Consider the following 24,232-nt stretch of genomic DNA (forward strand, 5'->3'; position numbering starts at 1 on the left):
TCTCTCTATTAGCCCCTGTTCTTCTCTCTCGCTCTGTTTCTCTCTATTAGCCTTTGTTCTTCTCTCTCTCGCTCTGTTTCTCTCCCTCTCTGTGTTAGATCAGTGGTTGTAGATTCCTCTCTTTTCCTCTGGTCCGTAGGGCCACACATTAAATCAGTCTCTCTGAGGGCTCCAGAGCAGGCCCATGCTGATCTGACCTTTGACCCCCTCTGAGTGACTAGCCCCAGAGAATAGTAGTGCTGTGAATACAAAGTCACGTTCATCAGTCACTGAATGTCTTGTTATACACCTGTTATACACCTGTCATATGCTGTTAACATATATTAACATATAGTTATTTATTTGATCAAACCTTTATTTTTTCAGGCAAGTCCCATTGAGACTGATGTTTTTTACAAGGGTGCTCTGTTTACAAATGCAGAATAAAATGCATAACAAGGATTTAATAACACATTTATAACAATCTCGCCAGTCCACTCCTGTGCGTTAACTAGTCTATATATTGTATTTTCTTATATATATTTGTCTCTTTAATCCACTTCTGTGCGAATATGAAGAAGTTCATTAAAAACACCTGGTCTTTCCATGACACAGACTGACCAGGTGAATCGAGGTGAAAGCTATGATCAGTTGCCACCTGTTAAATCCCCTTCAATCAGTGTAGATGAAGGGGAGGAGACAGGTTAAAGAAGGATTTTTAAGCCTTGAGACAATTGAGGCATGGATTGCGTATGTGTGCCATTCAGAGGGTGAATGGACAAGACAAAAGGATTAAAGAACTACAACACTGCTGGGTTTTTCATGCTCAACAGTTTCCTGTGTGTATCAAGAATGGTCCACCACCCAAAGGACATAAAGCCAACTTGACATAACTAACAAATGCTTGTAGTTCATGTCCCAATGAATTGAGGCTGTTCTGAGGGTAAAGGGGGTGCAACTCAATATTAGGAAGGTGTTCCTATTGTTTTGTACACTCAATGTACGTCTCGTTATACAGTATTAACACGGTATATGTCTCTATCCAGTCCATGTCTGTGCCTATAAGAAGTGATTTAGTCTATATATTGTATGTTCTGATATACTGTATATTTGTCTATATTTGTCCACTTCTGTGCGAATAAGAAGTTAATTTGTCTATATATGTCTTGTCTCTCTCCAGTCCATTTCAGTGCGTACAAGGAGAAGTGCATCAGTCTGTACTGCCGCATGTCTTCTGTCTTGGACCTGGATGCACTTATTACCCAGCAGGCACTGCGAGAGGCCATAATGGACACAGAGGTTGCCACTGCCAAACAGAGACACCAACATATACTGGACTATATACAGGTAGGGAGATATAACTGTCCCTGTAAATGTACAGCGTGAAACTGGCAGCAGAGTTGCCAGCTAAATGCTGTAGTTTTGCTTTACAACAGGGATGCTGTCACATGTTTAACAGTAAGAAAAACAGTGTTGTATTATACAATACAGCATTATACTGTAAATAGGCCTACTGTAATAATTACAGCAACACAGCTGTATTATATAATTACAGTAGTTTGCTGGCAACTCTGCTGCAAGTATAATGCTGTAAATGTCCAGTACAGCATGTTACTGTAATATTTGTACGGTAATTGTAATGAATGAATTAAATTAATTCAATTTTCATATTACGGCATATAAATATATATATATATATATGTGTGTAAACTTGTTTTTCAACCACTCCACAAATGTCTTGTTAACAAACTATAATTTTGGCAAATCGGTTAGGACATCTACTTTGTGCATGACACAAGTAATTTTTCCAACAATTGTTTACAGACAGATTATTTCACTTATAATTCACTGTATCACAATTCCAGTGGGTCAGAAGTTTACATACACTAAGTTGATTGTGCCTTTAAACAGCTTGGAAAATTCCAGAAAATTATGTCATGACTTTAGAAGCTTCTGATAGGCTAATTGACATCATTTGATTCAATTGGAGGTGTACCTGTGGATGTATTTCAAGCTCTGTGCCTCTTTACTTAACATCATGGGAATTTCAAAAAAAATAATCAGCCTAGACCTCAGAAAAACAGTTGGAGACCTCCACAAGTCTGGTTAATCCTTGGGAACAATTTCTAAACGCCTGAAGGTAGAACGTTCATCTGTACAAACAATAGTACGCAAGTATAAACACCATGGGACCACGCATGGAAGGAGACGCGTTCTGTCCTAGAGATGAACGTACTTTGGTGCGAAAAGTGCAAATCAATCCCAGAACAACAGCAAAGGACCTTGTGAAGATGCTGGAGGAAACAGGTACAAAAGTATCTACATTCACAGTAAAACTAGTCCTATGTCGACATAACCTGAAAGGCCACTCAGCAAGGAAGAAGCCACTGCTCCAAAACCGCCAAAACGGTTTGCAACTGTACATGGGGACAAAGATCGTAATTTTTGGAGAAATGTCCTCTGGTCTGATGAAACAAAAATAGAACTGTTTGCCATCATTATGTTTGGAGGAGAAAGGGGGAGGCTTGCAAGCCGAAGAACACCATCCTAACCGTGAAGCACGGGTGTGGCAGCATCATGTTGTGGGGGTGCTTTTCTGTGCAGGAGGGACCTGTGCACTTCACAAAATGGATGGCATCATGAGAGAGGAAAATGGATATATTGAAGAAACATCTCAAGACATTAGTCAGGAAGTTAAAGCTTGGTCATAAATGGTCTTTCAAATGGACAATGACCTCAAGCATACTTCAAAAGTTGTGGCAAGGACAACAAAGTCAAGGTATTGGAGTGGCCATCACAATACACTGACCTCAATCCTATAGAAAATGTGTGTGCAGAACTGAAAAGGTGTGTGCGAGCCAGGAGGCCTACAAACCTGACTCAGTTACACCAGCTCTGTCAGGAGGAGTGGGCCAAAATTCACCCAACTTGTGGAAGGCTGCCCGAAACATTTGACCCAAGTTAAACAATTTAAAGGCATTGCTACCAAATACTAATTGAGTGTATGTAAACTTCTGACCCACTGGGAATTTGATGAAAGAAATCAAAGCTGAAATAAATGACTCTCTCTGCTATTATTCTGACGTTTCGCATTCTTAAAATGAAGTGGTGATCCTAACTGACCTAAGACAGGGAATTTTTACTAGGATTAAATGTCAGGAATTGTGAAACACTGAGTTTAAATGTATTTGGCTAAGGTGTATGTAAACTTCAGACTTCAACTGTATGTGTATATATTTTATATATGTACCAGTCAAAAGTTTGGACACAACTTCACATTCAACGTTTTTCTTTATTTTGACTATTTTCTACCTTGTAGAATAATAGTGAAGACATCAAAACTATACAATGAAACACATGGAATCATTTAGTAATCAAAAAAGTGTTTTATATTTGAGATTCTTCAAATAGCCACCCTTTGCCTTGATGACAGCTTTGCACACATTTGCCTTTCTGTCAACCAGCTTCATGAGGTAGTCACCTGGAATACATTTCTATTAACAGGTCTGCTTTGTTAAAAGTTAATTTGTGGAATGGCTTTCCTTCTTAATGCGTTTGAGCCAATCAGTTGTGTTGTCACAAGGTAGGGGAGGTATACAGAAGATAGCCCTATTCGGTAAAAGACCAAGTCCATATTATGGCAAGAACAGCTCAAATATGCAAAGGGAAATGACAGTCCATCATTACTTTAAACCATGAAAGTCAGTCAATCCGGAAAATTTCAAGCACTTTTCAAGTTTCTTCAATTGCAGTCGCATCATGCTGGAAAAGGCATTGTTCATCACCAAACTGTTCCTGGATGGTTGGGAGAAGTTGCTCTCGGAGGATGTATTGGTACCATTCTTTATTCATGGCTGTGTTCTTAGGCAAAATTGTGAGTGAAGCCACTCCCTTGGCTGAGAAGCAACCCCACACATGAATGGTCTCATGATGCTTTACTGTTGGCATGACACAGGACTGATGGTAGGGCTCACCTTGTCTTCTCCGGACAAGCTTTTTTCCAGATGCCCCAAACATTCATCAGAGAAAATGTCTTTACCCCAGTCCTCAGCAGTCCAATCCCTGTAGCTTTTGCAGAATATCAGTATCAGATGCACTCAAACCTGCCTGCTGCCATTCCTGAGCAAGCTCTGTACTGGTGGTGCCCCGATCCCGCAGCTGAATCAACTTTAGGAGACGGTCCTGGCGCTTGCTGGACTTTCTTGGGAGCCCTGAAGCCTTCTTCACAACAATTGAACCGCTCTCCTTGAAGTTCTTGATGATCCGATAAATGGTTGATTTAGGTGCATTATGATTATCCGTAATCATGGTAGCATTCACATGAATGTATAAGTGTTTCCAAACATATTATATTCTTATTTACAATATAAGTGACTCCAAAATGACACAATACATGATTTACCATTCATTTCTATTGGGCACAAAATAATCTGAAACGCAACCAAAACAAACAGCAAATGCATCCAACAAATGTGTCGAGTCACAAGCTTGATCTAGTCATTGCGAACTATGAATATGGGACCAAATACATAACTTTCTACTTCTTTAATACACACACAAGTGAATTTGTCCCAATACATTTGGTCCCCTGAAATGGGTGGACTATGTACAAAAAGTGCTGTAATTCCTAAACGGTTCACCCGATATGGATACCCTCAAATGAACAGTCTGCACTTTAACCTCAAATGTAATCATTTCCTATCCATAGTGCTGGAGTACAGAGGCAAAACAACCAAACGTGTCACTGTCCCAAAACTTCTGGAGCTCACTGTATAAACCATTTGTATCTATTTCTAATACAAACGCATGAGTCCTTTTTTTCACATTCATCAAAAGAAAATGGTTTAAAAGCTTATTTTTCATATCGTTTATGTTGTCCATTTTTCAGTAAATATATTTATCACGCACCAAAAATCTAAGAAACAGCAGAAACAACTGCGCTAATAATCCTATTGGAGTCAGTTTATTGATGTAATAAAGCCTAACTGCTACGAGTACTAGCTGTTAAATAGCTTGTTTTTCTAATGTTAAAGAACTCCATAACTGCCCAGCCTTCTCTCTCATGTCAGAAAGTTGAAAGCATGAAAGTAAACCCATCTGGTGTTTTTCTCTGTGAAGAACTAATCCAGCTTTTACCACCATGGTCTCTACTGGTAATGGAGACCAACCACAAAACCACAAGTGTGTTTCTGTGATCTGAGAGTGTGTGTGTGATCTGAGAGAGAGTGTGTGTGTGTTCTGAGCTCAGAGAGGCACGGAAAAATGTGGCCCCCAAACCACAGATTACACAGTACTCGGGAGAGCGAGAGAGAGCGACAGGGGAAAAAATAATACCAATCATGAATGACTGAGAGGGAGAGTGTGTGTGGGTGGGGATGTCTGAATATGTGTCTCTGTATAAAAGTGCCAATGTCTGTCTCTCAGTCTGTGTATGTGCATGAGTCTGCCTCTGTGTGTGCATGTAAATCTCATAGTTGTGCGTGTTTGTGCATTTGTGTGTGTGTATGTGAGCTCAGCAATGTGGGCTGCATTAGAGAGAGTGAAGTGTCAATGTGAGGGGGCAAAGCGTGTGAAAAGAGGCCCGTCTGTCTGAAAGCTCTTAGTGCTGGCCTGTCATACCACAGTCTGTCTAGATACTGGGAGGTCCTGTCAGGGTGCGTGTGTGTGTGCGCACGTACTTGCATTTCTATGTGTGTGCGCATTGTTACTTGCGAGTGTATAGGTGCGTGAAAGCGTTTCTGTGTTTACGTGCCTGTGTGTGTGTGTGTATCTGCGGCGTGTGTGTGTGGCTGTGCAGAAATGATGACGTTAAGCCATCTCCTTGCACAATTTGTTTAGACTTGCCATTACATGATCGGGGGGATTCCCTTACTGTGGTATTGTTGTCGAAGACTGGTTTAGTCCAGTAAACATCCTGTTAGTATTGTGTGGAAGTGCATCTTATTCAATTCATCACTGGATTTGGCATCACCCTCACATCAACTGACTAAATGAGTGAGTGGACTAAGTAAGGCCTGCGTCTTTTGAACATTGGAAGGAAGCCTCTGGTAATCTGGACTCCTGAGAGGAGAATTAGGGGACCAACCTCTAACCTCAATATGTGCAGTTCCTATTGTGTAGTTCAACACATTGATATACTATAAACCGACTTTGTCCTGCTGTGTGCGCTTGCGTCATTCATCCTCCAAAGGAACCACAAACCCTGTTGCATCTGGCTCTCTCAGGCACCACGACAGCCTGGTGGTGGGGGAGAGACCCCAGCAGTGGGGCCCCTGCCCTGGATCAAAGGAGAGTGGAGGGGGGCATCTGTGTGAATAGATGGGAATAGGGTGCAATTTAGGATTCAGACTAAGTAAGCTTCATTGATTGAAGCGAAGGGAAGCTAGAATCATTCCTCTGCAGTCAGTTTCCTCAGTTTCTTTTCTAATGGCACCCTATTCCAGATGGGCCCTGGTCAAAACTAGTGCACTATACAGGAAATATCCATAATCTTAAAGCCAATATTGCATACTATATATCTCCTCTCCTCTTCAGTAGGAATAGTAGAGGAACAAATATGCCCGTAAACCAGCCAACCGTCCCGCGTCACTCCCAATACGATCCCCGCTCTGGTTCTCATCTGCATCTCACGCTGAATACAGTCCCACTCTGGCTCCAGTCCTTAGCTCCAGTGCGGGTTAATGGAATCTAAAGATGTCTGGTCAGAATGGGCAATTTCCTGTTTCAGGAGGAAGTCCTTTTGTCTGGCGCTCCTTACCTGTCACCCTCATTTGGACTCACTGGGACCACTGCTCTCTCTGCTGGCTGGAGCCTACCTGGAGAGGGGCGGGTGTGTGTGTGTGTGTGTGTGTGTGTGTGTGTGTGTGTGTGTGTGTGTGTGTGTGTGTGTGTGTGTGTGTGTGTGTGTGTGTGTGTGTGTGTGTGTGTGTGTGTGTGTGTGTGTGTGTGTGTGTGTGTGTGTGTGTGTGTGTGTGTGAGAGAGAGTTTCCCAGTCACCTTCAGTAAGACTCATTTCTGAGATGACTTCTGGCTCCCTGCAGGCGTCTTGTGAGCGCTTGCTGTCAGGAAATTATGCTGCATCAAGAGCACACACACACAGAATAGTCTTACACTCTCTCCCTCTCACACACCCACACACACAGGTCTTGGATGACACTTGGATCATCTGTCGAGTGCTCAAGAGAGATGATACTGCTGTGCTGATGAATGCTGGGAGTCTGGGGGATGCTACCTTTCTGGAAGCTATAGTGGGTTTCCTCTCCTGATTAGGGCTAGACGCAATCTGTTGAGATTGAGTTTCCTCAATCTACAGAAATCATTGGCAATCAACTATTTAAGTAAGTGGAATGAAGGGAAATACCTTGAAAGGAGGACAATGGAAGTTCAGTAAAAAGCTTTTTAATGATTAAAAGCACAAGCATTTTAGAATGACTGCCTTCGTCAGGGTGCTTAGAAAAGTTAAATGGCAGTTGACATGCATCCAGTTCCTTCTGGCTTCTTGGCTTTCAGAGAAGTGTATGGCTGGATTAGCATGCATTATTATCCTACCCATTTACAGACCATTCATCCCTTTCACTGATCCCTCTTCATGCAGAACTGTTTACCTCTCGGATATACAGTATACTCTTATATATAAATATACCTCTCAAATATTATGTAAAACATGTAAGACCCTCTTATCTGAAATATAGCCCACCTCTCATACAGTATACGACCCTCGTATTTCATATCCTGTATTTGAGATATACAGTAATATTCTTGCCTTTGGCTGTAAAAGAGTGATGGAATTCGGTTATAGGGAGAAAGAGAGGAATATCCTCTATTATTCCCAGTTTTGTCTCCCTCTCTGTCCCCCCCCCCCCCCCCTTCTCTCTCTCTCTGCCATCTGATCCACGGCATTCTTTCCAGCCGAGTCATCCCCTGGTGTCACTCTCTTTTATATATATATATATATATGTATATGTGTGTGTGTGTGTGTGTGTGTCATCTCGTGGTGTCAGTATCTTTTATATGTGTGTGTGTGTCATCCCCTGGTGTTAGTCTTTTTTCTATGTGTGTGTGTGTGTGTGTGTGTGTGTGTGTGTCATCTCGTGGTGTCAGTCTCTTTTATATATATATATGTGTGTGTGTGTGTGTGTGTCATCTCGTGGTGTCAGTCTCTTTTATATATATACTGTGTGTGTGTGTGTGTGTGTGTGTGTGTGTGTGTGTGTGTGTGTGTGTGTCATCCCCTGGTGTCAGTCTCTTTTATATATATGTGTGTGTGTGTGTGTGTGTGTGTGTCATCTCGTGGTGTCACTAAGTGCTCTCATACTGTCTCTCAGACAGACACCTAATTGCTGCTTAACATTTGTCATGCTTCATTCTCTACACACACGGAAACACAGAACAATGCTCTCTCACTCCCTCTCTCTCTCTCACACACACACACACCCTGACTCCCAGGGGAGGTTTGGAGTGATGGAAAGAATGAGAGGCGGAATAGGAGGAGTGAAAGCAGGAATGACGTTTGGTTACGGTGGCCTAGGGCCCCTGATAAGATTGGAACCACATTGGAGACTGCATGCATGGGGAGACTGGCAGGAGAAGGGCTTTGGTGTGCAGCCAGTCATTGTTATGGTCACAATGTGCTTTCTATTCTATATATTCATCCCAAATGGCACCCTATTCCCTAAATAGTGCACTACTTTTGACCAGAGCCCATAGCACTGTGTAGGGAATAGGGTGCCATTTGGGACAGTCTATACATTCACTACTGCTTCTTCACCAGACTGCTGTGATATGATCAGGTGCCAATTAAATGCAGGATTCTGTGTAGAGGAATCATATGCATTATGCATAGTTCTATTCGCTACAAACCCTTTGACTGTGTGGGAATATACAACAGTACACACACTTGCACAAATACACATTCACCTATACACAGACACACACACCTGTGTGGTAATAATGTATTTAGTGAAGCTGTAGGCTTAATGTGTGAATGGTTTTGTCCCTCTGGGAGTGAAATAGAAACTTGCAGCTAACCTGAAGCTGCTGTACTACGTAGCTCTCAGCGTTAGTATCCAGGGGTCTACTAGTGTCACTTTCTCCTGGCTATCTTGACCTGGACCTGACTTTTGTTCTCCATTTCAGCAACTGGATGAGATGTTTTTTAACTGTTATAATCAACTATAACTATCTATAACTATGACTTAAAACTGTTATAATCAATTATAACTAATTATAACTATGATGCTTTATAACTGTTATAGTTTATTATAACAGTTATAAAGCATCATAGTTATAATTAGTTGTAATTGATTATAACAGTTATAAAGTATCATAGTTATAGTTTATTATAACAGTTATAAAGCATCATAGTTATAATTAGTTGTAATTGATTATAGCAGTTATAAAGTATCATAGTTATAGTTTATTATAACTATGATACTTTATAACTGTTATAATCAATTACAACTAATTATAACTATGATACTTTATAACTGTTATAATCAACTATAACTATGATACTTTATAACTGTTATAATCAACTATAACTATAATGAACTTTAACTATGATGTTTTATAACTGTTATAATGAACTGTAACTAAGATGCTTTATAACTTTTATAATCAACTAACTATAACTATGATTTATAACTGTTATAATCTGCTATAACTAACTGTAACTATGATGCTTTATAACTATTATAATCAACTATAATTGATAACTAACTTTGATGCTATTATAATCAACTATAATGAACTACAACTATAATGCTTTATATAATCAACTATAACTATGATTTATAACTGTTATAATGAACTATAACTAACTCTAACTATGATGCTTTATAACTGTTATAATGAACTATAACTAACTATATCCATGATGCTTTATAACTATTATAATAATCTATTTCTAACTATAACTGTGATGCTTTATAACTGTTATAATGAACTAACTATAACTATGATCCTTTATAACTGTTATAATCAACTATAACTAACTATATCTATGATGCTTTATAACTATTATAATAATCTATTTCTAACTATAACTGTGATGCTTTATAACTGTTATAATGAACTATAACTAACTATCTATGATGCTTTATAACTATTATAATAATCTATTTCTAACTATATCTACGATGCTTTATAACTGTTATAATGAACTATAACTAACTATATCTATGATGCTTTATAACTGTTATAATCAACTAACTATAACTATGATGCTTTATAACTGTTATAATTAACTATAACTAACTATATCTACGATGCTTTATAACTATTATAATAATCTATTTCTAACTATAACTGTGATGCTTTATAACTGTTATAATGAACTAACTATAACTATGATGCTTTATAACTATTATAATAATCTATTTCTAACTATAACTGTGATGCTTTATAACTATTATAATCAACTATAATGAACTACAACCATAATGCTTTATATAATCAACTATAACTATGATGCTTTATAACTGTGTTATAATGAGTGCATTTTGTTCTCTATTGCAGCAGCTGGATGAGATGTGGCGGGAGCTGCGTTGGATCACTGATGCCCTGCAGTGTGCCCGCTACAAGCAGCCCCGTGGCGGTGTGCCCATCACCAGCCTGGTCAATGCCAGCGAGCCTGAGTCAGACCAGGGGGCACAAAAGAGTGACTCAGCATCCTCTACCATGGACTACCTACCCACACCATCACCATCACCTGAGCTACGGCGCAGGAAGGATGTTAGTGGTGAGGAGAATGCACACAGAGAAAGACACACACACTGTCTTGGCTGTCCATCGAAGACGATGATGACGATGCTCCTTGAGGATGGGGTTGTATGGGTGTGTTAGCCCTTCTGGCGCTGGTGCCACTTCACACCTATTGATGCAGTGCATACAAATACACAGACATAAACATACATATTGACAGACATTTGTCCACCTCCTCACTCTCAATACACTGGAAGTAAGTCAGGAATGGTATTTATCATAAGCTAAACACATACCCCCACTCTATAATCATAGTTTGTACTGTGTCTGTGTGCAACGCTATTTTGTACATGGACTGTGTGTGTGTTTCTTACCCATCTGTCTCTCTGTCTCCTCCCTCAGACTCCCAGCTGGGGTCAGATGAGGACGGTTGTTCAGAGGTGTTCCTGCCGACAGACAGTGACTACGACTCCAGCGAAGCCTTGTCCCCACGCGAGCTGGACCTGCTCTACTCCCCCCCCCAGGACCTATCCCAGCAGGCCGTGCACGCCCTGGGAGGTAGCGCTCCCGACGTACTACAGATACACGAGCTCAGGTACGAGAACGACCTCTAACCAATGTTCCCTGTAAAATGTTTTTGGCACTGAGCAAATTTCAGGTCTGCTGAGTGTAAATATAAATGTTGTGAAAGTTATGTGCAACTTCCGGCGCGCATTTACTGTGAACACTGAGGCTATACCTGCTTTATGTTACAGTTTTAACAGTGGCCAAGTAGACTACTGTGGCTATTTGATCATAATGTAGGCCTACTAGAGTGGCCTACCATCAAAAACAATGGCAAAAAATGCAGTTACATTGAAAGTGGCTAATATTGCATTGATTCAAGCACAATTCCCACAATAGCTCAAAACATTGATAGTGTTAACTAAAGGCAAAACTCTAGAAAGATGAGTGAAGCTTCTCTGTGCGGGCTAATTTTTATTCTGGGAACATTGCCTCTAACCCTAACCTTGACATACTGCAAAAACGACCTCTGACCCTGACCCTAACCTTGACCCTGACGTACTGCAGATACAACCTCAGGTACAAGAATAACCTCTATCCCTGACCCTAACGTACTGCAGATACACAAGCTCAGATAGATATAGAGTTGCCACTCTTGTCCTGTCCAGTCCACTTGTGTCCACGAAAACCTCTTCCTTTCACTCTCCCCCAGCCCCAGATTTGTCCTTTTCCCTCTCTCTCCTTTCCTCTACTATCTCCTTTCCTCCTCTTCCCCATCTCTTTTTGACAGCCATGACTAGAACCTAACAAATCTTATTTTTTATTTTCCAGGTACAGCATCTGCCAGCCCAAAGACCTCGCTCTCTCCCCTCTCTCCCCCGCCTTCCCCCTCTCCCCAGGCCCAATCCTCTCCCCCGCCCCACCCCTCTCACCTGCCCCCATCTTCCCTGAGACCACTCTATCCTGCTCCAAAACCCTGGAGGGTCTCTCCCTCTCCAAAACGACCCAGGACAAGCACTCCTTCACCCCGTTGCGGCACCTTGCCAACCCCCCAGCCAAGCGGAAGCTGCTGTCCCGGAGCCACGGGGCTACTGGGGCCCAGGCGGGTTACTTCAGCGGTCCCCAGCGGTGGCTCAGGGGCCACAGCGACAGCCACACAGGGTCCCTGTCCGAGGGGGTCTATACCAGGCAGAGGGACCCAGAACTGACCACCCTGCCCCTGAATCTCCCATCACCTCAGGGGGAGATATATGCTAGTCATGCTTCCTGTGTCCTGGAGGGCCGGAGGGGGGGACAGAGGGAGCCCAAGCCCCATATCAGGACTATCTTTGTGGAACCGTGTAAGGAAACATCACCTGAGAACAGGGGCTGTGGAGAGGAGGAGAGAGGGATGGAGGGAAAGGGAAGGATTCAGAGAGGGGCAGGGGTGACAATGGTTTTGGCAGAGGAGGGGTCAGGAGAGGTGGGGTATGAAGGAGCGAGAGCCCAGGATCTGGACTCAGACGACCAAACAAACGCACAGGTGTCAGAGATCCTCAGCAGCAAGCTCTAGAATTAGACAATGGTTCGGCAAGGCGCTCTAGGATTGGACAATGCTCAGTAATATGCTCTAGGATTGGCCATGTTCAGCATTTGACAGTGGTTCAGTAACAACCTCCAGGATTGGACAATAGCTCAGCAACATGATCTAGGAGTGGACGGGACTGAGTAACACGCTTTTGAACGTATGGACATAGGCTAATTGATGACAGCTGGATGGAGCAATGTTGTTTTGGTGCGTTGCATACAGTCCCTCATCCCTGTGTCCAAACTGATAATGATGCCCCTTTTCCTGTCTGTTTGTCTCTGTGTGTGCTGTTGTGTGGGTCTATATCTTTCTTTTATCCCTTTCTCTTTCTATCTATCCTTCAAGTTACTGTGGACAAGCATGCTGAACTGACTCTGAGCTAGTGCATGTTTCTCTCTGAGCTCATGCACGTGTGTAGCTCACAGACTAGACAACCCTTGCTCTCTCTGTAGAATGTTCTAGAGACTCAGGTTGCTGGCCAACTGTCTGAACTGTTAACTCAGAACCAAGCCAAGGCTCCAACTGTTATGACCTATAATTAATGCAACATGACGTCGCTGTCGGATCTAAACGTCAACTCCAAAACAGAAAAAATAAATTATACTGTATTTTCCAAATAACGAACATACAATTACGGAACTTCAGAAGTATTTTGAATACATTTTCTTTGTCCTAGAATGATGAAAGGAAGTTACTGCTTTCAGCACATATAAAACATGAAAATTGGCAAAAATTGTGTTACAAGCTTTTCATCCGACAGCGACGATGAATTTAAGCACTGCTTTACCTATACCTCTGCACTTGAAAGTGTGTTGATGACCGACAATGGCTCGAAGTTGCTATTTCAATTGATGAGTTTTCATTATACATTGACACCTTACATAAACTCAGCAAAAAAAGAAACGTCCTCTCATATCAACTGCGTTTATTTTCAGCAAACTTAACATGTGTAAATATTTGTATGAACATAGCAAGATTTAACAACTGAGACATAAACTGAACAAGTTCCACAGACATGTGACTAACAGAAATGGAATAATGTGTCCCTGAACAAAGGGGATATCAAAAGTAACAGTCAGTATCTGGTGTGGCCACCAGCTGCATTAAATACTGCAGTGCATCTCCTTCTCATGGACTGCACCAGATTTGCCAGTTCTTGCTGTGAGATGTTACCCCACTCTTCCACCAAGGCACCTGCAAGTTCCCGGATATTTCTTGGGGGAATGGCCCTAGCCCTCACCCTCCAATCCAACATGTCGGCAGGGTAGCCTAGTGGTTAGAGCGTTGGACTAGTAACCGGAAGACTGCAACTTCAAATCCCTGAGCTGACAAGGTACAAATCTGTCGTCCTGCCCCTGAACAGGCAGTTAACCCACTGTTCCTAGGCCGTCATTGAAAATAAGAATTTGTTCTTAACTGACTTGCCTAGTTAAATAAAGGTAAAATAAATAAAATGTCCCAGACGTGCTCAATGGGATTGAGATCCGGGCTCTTCGCTGGCCATGGCAGAACACTGACATTCCTGTTTTGCAGGAAATCATGCACAGAACGAGCAGTATAGCTGGTGGCATTGTCATGCTGTCAGGATGAGCCTGCAGGAAGGGTACCACATGAGGGAGGAGGATGTCTTCCCTGTAATGCACAGAGTTGAGATTTTCTGCAATGACAACAAGCTCAGTCCGATGATGCTGTGACACACCACCCTAGACCATGACGGACCCTCCACCTCCAAATCGATCCCGCTCCAGAGTACAGGCCTCGGTGTAACGCTCATTCCTTTGACGATAAACGCGAATCCGACCATCACCCCTGGTGAGACAAAACCGTAACCCGTCAGTGAAGATAACTTTTTGCCAGTCCTGTCTGGTCCAGCGACGGTGGGTTTGTGCCCATAGGGGACGTTGTTTCCGATGATGTCTGGTGAGGACCTGCCTTACAACAGGCCTACAAGCCCTCAGTCCAGCCTCTCGCAACCTATTGCGGACAGTCTGAGCACTAATGGAGGGATTGTGTGTTCCTGGTGTAACTCGGGCAGTTGTTGCTGCCATCCTGTACCTAAGGTGTGATGTTCGGATGTACCGATCCTGTGCAGGTGTTGCTACACGTGGTCTGTCACTGCGAGGACGATCTGCTGTCTGTCCTTTCTCCCTGTAGCACTGTCTTAGGCGTCTCACAGAACGGACATTGCAATTTATTGCCTTGGCCACTTCTGCAGTCCTCATGCCTCCTTGCAGCATACCTAAGGCACATTCACGCAGATGAGCAGGGATACTGGGCATCTTTCTTTTGGTGTTTTTCAGAGTCAGTAGAAAGGCCTCTTTAGTGTCCTAAGTTTTCATAACTGTGACCTTAATTGCCTACCGTCTGTAAGCTGTTAGTGTCTTTACGACCGTTCCACAGGTGCATGTTCATTCATTTTTTATGGTTCATTGAACAAGCATGGGAAACAGTGTTTAAACCCTTTACAATGAAGATCTGTGAAGTTATTTGGATTTTTACGAATTATCTTTGAAAGACAAGGTCCTGAAAAAGGGACGTTTCTTTTTTTGCTGAGTTTATTAGAAGTGTGGACACACGATACAAGCCTTATGTTTCTCTAGGTTTCTCAGCATGGGTTTATAGGCATTTCCCCACTCACAGTGAATGGATTGTCATGGTTTAAAGTTGGTTTTCTGCAGTAATTCATTCTGTTTCATTATCATCATGCTAAGCTTCTTGATTCTATTTGGTTATTTTGTGGATCTGTTATAACAAGACCAGAGTATCATTCAGAACGACAGGAATGTTCTTCATACACTAAAACAGTTCCCACTTTTCTCGAACTAAGAACATCTGACAACCAGCCTTCAATATCTGCATAGTATACAGTAAGAAGTAAACAGTTTTGAATCCGAAAGTTTACTGTCGATTTACGCTAGTTGCCCCCGCGCCTAGTTCTGACCATCGTTAAGAATACTGATGATAACGAGAGTACTAAACATTCCACAGCAAGCTGCAGTGAATTCCAATATCATAGCCCCTATATAAGTACTTTTGTACTCTTTTTTTTTTCATAACTTGCTATTCAGCATTGAATGCCTACCATTCGTATTGTACTTGAGTCAAATTCTGTATTATTTGTTGGCATGGACTTGTTTTGTGTGGACTCTAGCTTATGTCCAGTTTGTGCCCCCCTTGGTTTGGCTTGAGAAGGTCAAGGGTTAGAGGTTAGCGGTCACGGTGGGTTCAGAGGTTAGGGACTTGAGTTACACAAAAACAGTCTGCACTTTGCATCATTGACTTAAGTAGCCATGTTCTTCTGTTTAGCCAGAAAGTGATTTGTGATTTGAAGTTATGTTTCTATGACACTTTAAGGGTTGTTTTAAACTAAGTTGAATCATGAATACTGTAGCTTTGTGTTCTTATCCTATCTTCTCTGGTACAGAGTATTATACCCTCTATAGTAGTATTACTCTATATTACTCTCTAGAGTATTATATTCTCTGGTAGAGATACATACAGAGTATTTGAATCATGTTATTAAAGTAACATTTCCAGGACCAGCTAATGATTGTGCTCATATGAGGTTTAACACATTATGGACTATATCGGACTAAATTGCACTTTCAACATATATGTCTTGTTTTTTTTCATTTGATTTCTATGATACATCAAGCTAAATCCCAAATAATACCTTAATGGTTTTATCAAAGCCACGTTGCACGGGTAACAGGGATACCTAGAGCTAGCTTTCCACTATTTTAACATTGCAGGTGATTATAAAACCTCGTTTAAATTTGATGTATTGATGTACTGATCGAGGGCAGCTTTATCGGTAACTATTGTAAAACAAATTGTTGCATTATTGGAATATTAATATGACATGTTGAAGTTTATTGTTGCATCAACAGGCCGGTTGGTTTTCCACTATACAGTATATATTTGCAACAATGTTTTTATCATTAGGAAAATATGTAGATTGGTTAGTAATTATTGTGTCCTCACTTGACAGTGTATAAGCCACCTTTGCATTTACAGGCTGTTGTAAATGAGTACTGATCGCCTACGAATAGCAAGTGTAATAGGGGATTATAACACGTGTGTTTCACAGTATGTATCCATTCATAGTTAATGGACTAATAATTACAGTAGTTGTTATAAGTAGATACGAGCTGTAAGGAATGCTTATAACTAGTCTCATAATGCTCTACGAGTGTTATAGAAGGCACTATAATGCATTATTAGGCTACACAGGTGGTTAATAGATAATGTATGTGTCCCAAATGGCACCCTATTCCCTTTATGGACGATAGGGCTCTGGTCAAAAGTAGTGCAGTATAGGGAATAGGGGGCTATTTGGAACACAGTCAGTGTTACACTCACTTTTATTTACAGTCATGTCGTCTTTAAACCACCTCCAAATGACCAAATGCATTAATGCGATTGTTTTAAGTGTTGGGCTTTGGGTTTGGGTGTAGGTCTACTACCAAATCTACCAGTTAATGTATATTTCCTCAGGAGTAAAAGCATAATTTGTCGCTATGAAATATTGAATATTACTATTTTATTGTCCTATTTATTTTGCTATATATGTCTCGCCACTTCCACCTCTATCTATCAGTCATTAGGCTATTAGTTTGTGGTCTATCAAGTGACTAGGCCTCATCAGATCAGTGTCAATGCTTTTATACCATGTGCACATAGTGAGTGGGCCAAAATCAAGAGGGGTCATCATATCTGTATATTTTTGCATTTCCTGATAAAATGTATGAACTATCATAGCTTCTTAAATGAAAATAAGGCTAATATGTTTGCGGTTGGGGTGAAGAAGTCCTAAAATCAACAAAGTTCCTGTAATGGTTTGATTATTTTCTTCCTGGCTTGTTGCAATGCTATCTCTGTCTAGGGCAGGCCTACCTTATGGTGGCAGATGGATGTGTTTGACCAGTTTAAATAATAAACCTTTCCCTTGTGGATGCTGTGTACAACACTGCCTCTGTATGTCACTCTTCTCTCACTGCATTGATTAGTGAAGCCACTTCAAGGAGTGCAGACAACATACTGTACAGTATACCATCCTTTATTGATGATTCTACTTTACTCTAGTGGGTTATAGTACTTTATCAGTCTGTAGAAAGCCAGAATGGATCTATCTATCCAGTAGCAGCTCAAGAGAGTACGGTGTGTTAGTGGAGTTCTCTCACTTTCTTCTACCCCTCCTCTCCTTCAACTCACTTATTTCTCAGTTGAATACATCTTGGATCTGTTCCAGCTGATAGTTTTTAATGGCTGTCAATGTCCTGTGCCCACGGCGATAGAGTACAATGGAGTAACGCAACATCTCAAAGGCCTCCAGATATCAACATTGGTCTGAAGGCATGGCAACGGGTATCCATGGCAACCACACAAAGGCGCTGTGTGCGGTCCTGATCTGCAACATTTTGTGATGCGAAAGATAGAGATGGAGACAGGGGATTGGATAGAGAGATGGAGAGAGGTAGAGGAGAGGGGGGGGGGGGTGGATAGAGAGAGATGGGGGAGTTGAGAGAAAGGAAAGGGGTGGGGTGGAGAGATGAACAGCAAGATAATGGATGCAGATGTATTATTGACAGGTATTGTCTGCTGCCAATAGCCATGTGGGAAGAGAGGGAGAAAGAGTGAGAGAAGAGAGAAATGACGTCATACAGCATTGGGATCTTTCAATCATTTTTGCATTAATCCCCAGGAGATTGATTTAAAACATAATTACAACAGCAGCACAGATAGTTAATTTGGGGGTAAGAGATATATGGTTTGTTGTTCTGTTTTTATCCATCTTAGATTCAAAAAGCCACAAGTAGAACTAAAATATACAAAAATATAAACGCAACATTTTACTCAATTACTCAATTACAGTTCACATAGGGAAATCAGTCAATTTAAATGAATTCCGTAGGCCCTAATCTATGGATTTCACACGACTGGGAATGCAGATATGCATCAGTTGGTCACAGATACCTTAAAAAAAGGTAGGGGCGTGGATCAGAAAACCAGTCGGTATCTTGTGTGACAACCGTTTGCCTCATGCAGTGTGGCATTGTGGCATTGTGGCATTGTGGCCTGTGGAATGTTCTCCCACTCCTCTTCAATGGCTGTGTGAAGTTGTTGGATATTGGCGGGAACTGGAACACACTTGTTGTACACGTCGATTCAGGGCATTCCAAACCTGCTCAATGAGTGACATTTCTGGTGAGTATGCAGGCCTTGGAAGAGCTGGGACATTTTCAGCTTCCAGGAATAGTGTACAGATCCTCGCAACATAGGGCCATGCATTATCATGCTGAAACATGAGGTAATGGCGGCGAATGAATGGCACGATAATTAGCATCACGATCTCATCACGGTATCTCTCTAAATTCAAATGACTATTGATTAAATGCAAATGTGTTTGTTGTACATAGTTTATGCCTGCCCATACCATAACCCCAAAGGCTTAAGGTAGAGAAATAAACATTACATTCTCTGGAAACAGCTCGGGTGTACATTCCGGCAGTCAGCATGCCAAATACATCTGTGGCATTGTGTTGTGTGACAAAACTTCACGGTTTAGAGTGGCCTTTTATTGTCCCCCGCAAAAGGTGCACCTGCGTAATGATCATGATGTTTAATATACGATCATGCTTTGTGATATGGTACACTTGTCAAGTGGTTGGATTATCTTGGCAAAGGAGAAATGCTCACTAACAGGGATGCAAACAAATTTGTAAACAACATCTGAGAGAAATAAGCTTCTGGAGCGTATGTATAGGATTTTTTATTTCAGCTCATGAAACACGGGACCAACACTTTACGTTTATATTTTTATTCAGTGTTATTTTATGTTAATTGAGTGTGATTGCAAAACCCTGGATTATTGTTATTCTAACTTCCGCATATAAAGCCCTCCCCCGCCCCCCTTTCGGGTAAATCTGACCACGACTCCATTTTGTTGCTCCCAGCCAATAGACAGAAACTAAAACAGGAAGCGCCCATGCTCAGGTCTGTTCAACGTTGGTCCAAACAATCGGATTCCACACTTCAAGATTGCTTCGATCACGTGGACTGGGAAATGTTCCACATAGCGTTGGACAATAGCATTGATGAATACGCTGATTCGGTGAGCGAGTTTATTAGCAAGTGCATCAGTGATGTTGTATCCACAGCGTCTATTAAAACATTCCCCAACCAGAAACCGTGGATTAATGGCAGCATTCGCACAAAACTGAAAGCGCGAACCACTGCTTTTAATCAGGGCATTCGGCATGACTGAATACCAACAGCGTAGCTATTCCCTCCATAAGGCAAGGCAGCTGGCTGGTGTGTTTACGGACATATTCAATCAATCCTTATCCCAGTCTGCTGTTCCCACATGCTTCAAGAGGGCCACCACTGTTCCTGTTCCCAAGAAAGCGAAGGTAACTGAGCTAAATGACTAATCTTGAAGTGCTTTGAGAGACTAGTCAAGGACCATATCACCTCCACCCTACCTGACACCCTAGACCCACTCCAATTTTCTTACCTCCCCAATAGGTCCACAGACGACGCATTCGCAATCACACTGCACACTGCCCTAACCCATCTGGACAAGAGGAATACCTATGTAAGAATGCTGTTCATCAACTACACCTCAGCATTTATCACCATAGTACTCTCCAAACTCGTCATTAAACTCAAGACCCTGGTTCTCAACCCCACCCTGTGCAACTGGGTACTGGACTTCCTGACGGACCGCCCCCAGGTGGTGAGGGTAGGTAACAACATCTCCACCCCGCTGATCCTCAACACTGGGGCCCCACAAGGGTGCGTTCTCAGCCCTCTCCTGTACTCCCTGTTCACCCATGACTGCGTGGCCATGCACGCCTCCAACTCAATCATCAAGTTTGCAGACGACACTACAGTGGTAGGCTTGATGACCAACAACGACGAGGCGGCCTACAAACTCGGAGTGTGGTGTCAGGAAAATAACCTCACCCTCAATGTCAACAAAACAATGGATATGATCGTGGACTTCAGGAAACAGCAGAGGGAGCAGCCCCCCATCCACATCGACGGGACGGTAGTGGAGAAGGTGGAAAGTTTTAAGTTCCTCGGCGTACACATCACGGACAAACTGAAATGGTCCACTCATACAGACAGCATGGTGAAGTAGGTGCAGCAGCGCCTCTTCAACCTCAGGAGGCTGAAGAAATTCGGCTTGTCACCAAAAACATTCACAAACTTTTACAGATGCACAATCGAGGGCATACTGTCGGGCAGTATCAAAGCCTGGTACGGCAGCTGCTCCGGCCACAACCGTAAGGCTCTCCAGAGGGTAGTGAGGTCTGCACAACGCCTCCCCGGGGGCACGGGGGCTACCTGCCTTCCAGGACACCTACACCACCCGATGTCACAGGAAGGCCATAAAGACAAAGCGAAAACAGGTTTTTAAAATTTTTGTTAATTTATAATTTATCTAGGAGCAATAATGGCTCAGCCACAAAGTGGCCACACAAGCTCACAGAACGGCACCACCGAGTGCTGAAGCGATTAGCGTGTAAAAATGGTCTGTCCTCTGTTGCAACACTCACTACTGACATCCAAACTACCTCTGGAAGCAAGGTCAGAACAAGAACTGTTCATCGGGAGCTTCATGAAATGGGTTTCCATGGCCGAGCAGCCGCACACAATATGATATCACCATGCGCAATGCCAAGCTTCAGCTGGAGTGGTGTAAGGCTCGCCACCATTGGACTCTGGTGCAGTGAAACGTGTTCTCTTGAGTGATGAATCACGCTTCACCATCTGGCAGTCCAACGGAAGTATCTGGGTTTGGCAGATTCCAGGAGAACGCTACCTGCCCCAATGCATAGTGCCAACTGTAAAGTTTGTTGGAGGAGGAATAATGGTCTGGGGCTGTTTTTCATGGTTTAGGCCAGGCCCCTTAGTTTCAGTGAAGGGAAATTCTAGATGATTCTGTGCTTCCAATTTTGTGGCAACCGTTTGGGGAAGGCCCATTTCTGTTTCAGCATGACAATGCCCCTGTGCACAAAGTGAGATCCATACAGAAATGGTTTGTCGAGATCAGGGGGGACGAACTTGACTGGGCTGCAAAGAGCCCTGACCTCAACTTCATCGAACACCTTTGAGATGAATTGGAATGCCGACTACGAGCCAGGCATAATAGCCCAACATCAGGTCTTGGTCTTGGTCTTGTTGTTGAATGGAAGCAAGTCCCCACAGCAATGTTCCAACATCTAGTGGAAAGTCTTCCCAGAAGAGTAGAGGCTGTTATAGCAGCAAAGGGAGGACCAACTCCGTATTAATTATTTTGTAATTGGATGTTAGACGAGCCGTGTCCACATACTTTTGGTCATGTAGGTATTTTGAGCGGTAAAGGTTGTTTTGATGTAGATGAAATCAATTCGTTTTTTTGTCAATTGGTGTAAATGTTTTTTTTTTTAGCTATTTTTTAAATGTACCTATAGCTTCTTTATTTATTTGCGATTCTTTGATCATCTTGGAATTAATCCCCAGGATATTGAATTAAATTATAATTAAAATAGCACCAGATACATTAGTTAATCTGAAGACATGAGAACATTCATTATGTATCCTTCTCTCAGTCTTACAACCCTAAGCCTGTGCTGTTTGCTTTCTATTCAGTAGTGATCGGCCTTGATCCTGGTAGCCTTCAAACCAACCCTGAGCCCACAGCATTTACAGAAAGTGAAACTGCTTTCCAAGTGGCTCAGCGGTCTAAGGCACTGCATCTCAGTGCTAGAGGTGTCACTACAGACCCTTTTTTCGATTCCAGGCTGTATCACACCCGGCCGTGATTGGGAGTCCCATAGGGCCTCGCACGATTGGCCAGCATCATCCGGGGTAGGCCGTCATTGTAAATAAGAAATTGTTCTTTCCTGACTTGCCTAGTAGATAAAGATTACATTTTTTTAAATGATATATACACAACAACAAAAAATGTGTTCCGCTTTGTGAAGGGTGATGGTTCTATGTGGAACCACAATGACTCAAATAACCCTTTGAGCTCTTCAACGGTTCTTTACAGTTCACAAAAAGGGGTTCTTTGCTCTTTTGGTTATAAATAAGATGTGGGAGGCAGCTCATTGGAATATTTTGGGGTGTGGTTTGCTCACAGCTCTTTTTGCAACCTTGAGTGAGAGTGATATTCCAGTTGATCTAATATGTTGTGGTATGCCATTACAGGTTATATACCACGGTTCCAAACTTGGTCCTGGGGCCTCTCTTGGGTGCATGTTTTGGTTTTTGCTGATTGAAATAACCAGCTCATCATCAAGCTTTGATTATTTGAATCGGCTGTGTAGTGCTAGGACAAAAAACCTGAATGTGCCCCCAGTTTGGGAAACCCTGTTATACAGTATATGACTACGACCAGTGATGGTGTTTTGTAAAGACTCATGTGGCCCTGTGTCAATTGAGAACGATTGACTAAATCAGTCAGTGGTTCTCAATTCAAATTGTCAATGAACACAGTAATAACACCTATGGAATGTTAACAAAAAAAATATGGCTGACCAGAATACAAAAAAACCTGTATGGTTCTTCAAGAGAATCTACAAAAACCTTTCAGATTGTGAATAGTTCTAAAAATAACCTTTCTCCATAAAGGTTCTATAAAAAAAACATGAAAAGGGTTCTATTTAACCTCAAACAGGGTTGTAACCATAACGGAACCATTTTTGGTGCTATTAAGAACACGAGCATGTTTTTTTTATTGAACCTTCAAAAAAGGGTTCTGCTAATGTTACAAGCCAAGGAACCCCTATCTGGTACTATTTAGAACACATTTTTTTGTGTGTATACATTCAGGAAAAAGGTGCTAAGTAGAACCGTATAGGGTGATTTGGTCTTCCCCCATGGTGCTTGGTAGAACCCTCTATGTTCTACTAGCTTTATTTGCATATTTTTATGACAATACATTACAAATATCATAAGGCCTTTCTTTCAGGGCCTAGTTATACCCTAGCACAGTGGTCGCAAACTTCTGGTTTACATGCCACACCAGGCCTGCAAGTCATATTATGCTGAAAAGTGATGTTTAATTCCTTTTGGAATCCAAAGTGAGGATCAGTGTTGCCAACTATTTTTCTGAATGAATCACTATTGGATCCTTGATTTGTTGCTAGAAGTCGCTAGATGACTTCTCTGTTCATCGCGCAGACAGGAACAAAGAACTTTCCAGGAAACAGAGGTGGGGGGGGGGGGGGGGTGTCTCATGATTAATAACTCATGGGGTGATTGTGGTAACGTACACAATTTCAAGTCCTGTTCTCCCGATCTGGAATACCTCACCATCAATTACCAACCGCATTTTAAAAATGTAACCTTTATTTAACTTGGTACGTCAGTTAAGAACAAATTCTTATTTACAATGACAGCCTACACCAGCCAAATCCGTACAACGCTGGGCCAATTGTGCGCCACCCTATGGGACTCCCAATCACAGCCTGTTGTAATACAGCCTGG

The 24,232-nt window shown here is 42.1% G+C and overlaps 1 protein-coding gene across 1 annotated transcript in view; it reads left to right on the plus strand.

Annotated features, from left to right (window-relative positions):
• The window catches only part of ankfn1a (ankyrin repeat and fibronectin type III domain containing 1a), a 236,193-nt gene extending 218,475 nt beyond the window's left edge, over positions 1-17,718 (plus strand). Inside the window, exons 22-25 of the mRNA XM_021581040.3 lie at positions 1,160-1,326; positions 10,495-10,717; positions 11,083-11,275; positions 12,016-17,718. Of these exons, the coding sequence (XP_021436715.3) occupies positions 1,160-1,326; positions 10,495-10,717; positions 11,083-11,275; positions 12,016-12,736 (1,304 nt within the window). The 3' untranslated portion in view covers positions 12,737-17,718. The remainder of the gene's footprint in view (positions 1-1,159; positions 1,327-10,494; positions 10,718-11,082; positions 11,276-12,015) is intronic.
• The last annotated feature ends 6,514 nt before the right edge of the window (positions 17,719-24,232 follow it).

Source organism: Oncorhynchus mykiss, chromosome 23 (genome assembly GCF_057628025.1).
Source record: "Oncorhynchus mykiss isolate SJ-2025 chromosome 23, ASM5762802v1, whole genome shotgun sequence".
Lineage (NCBI taxonomy): Eukaryota > Metazoa > Chordata > Actinopteri > Salmoniformes > Salmonidae > Oncorhynchus > Oncorhynchus mykiss.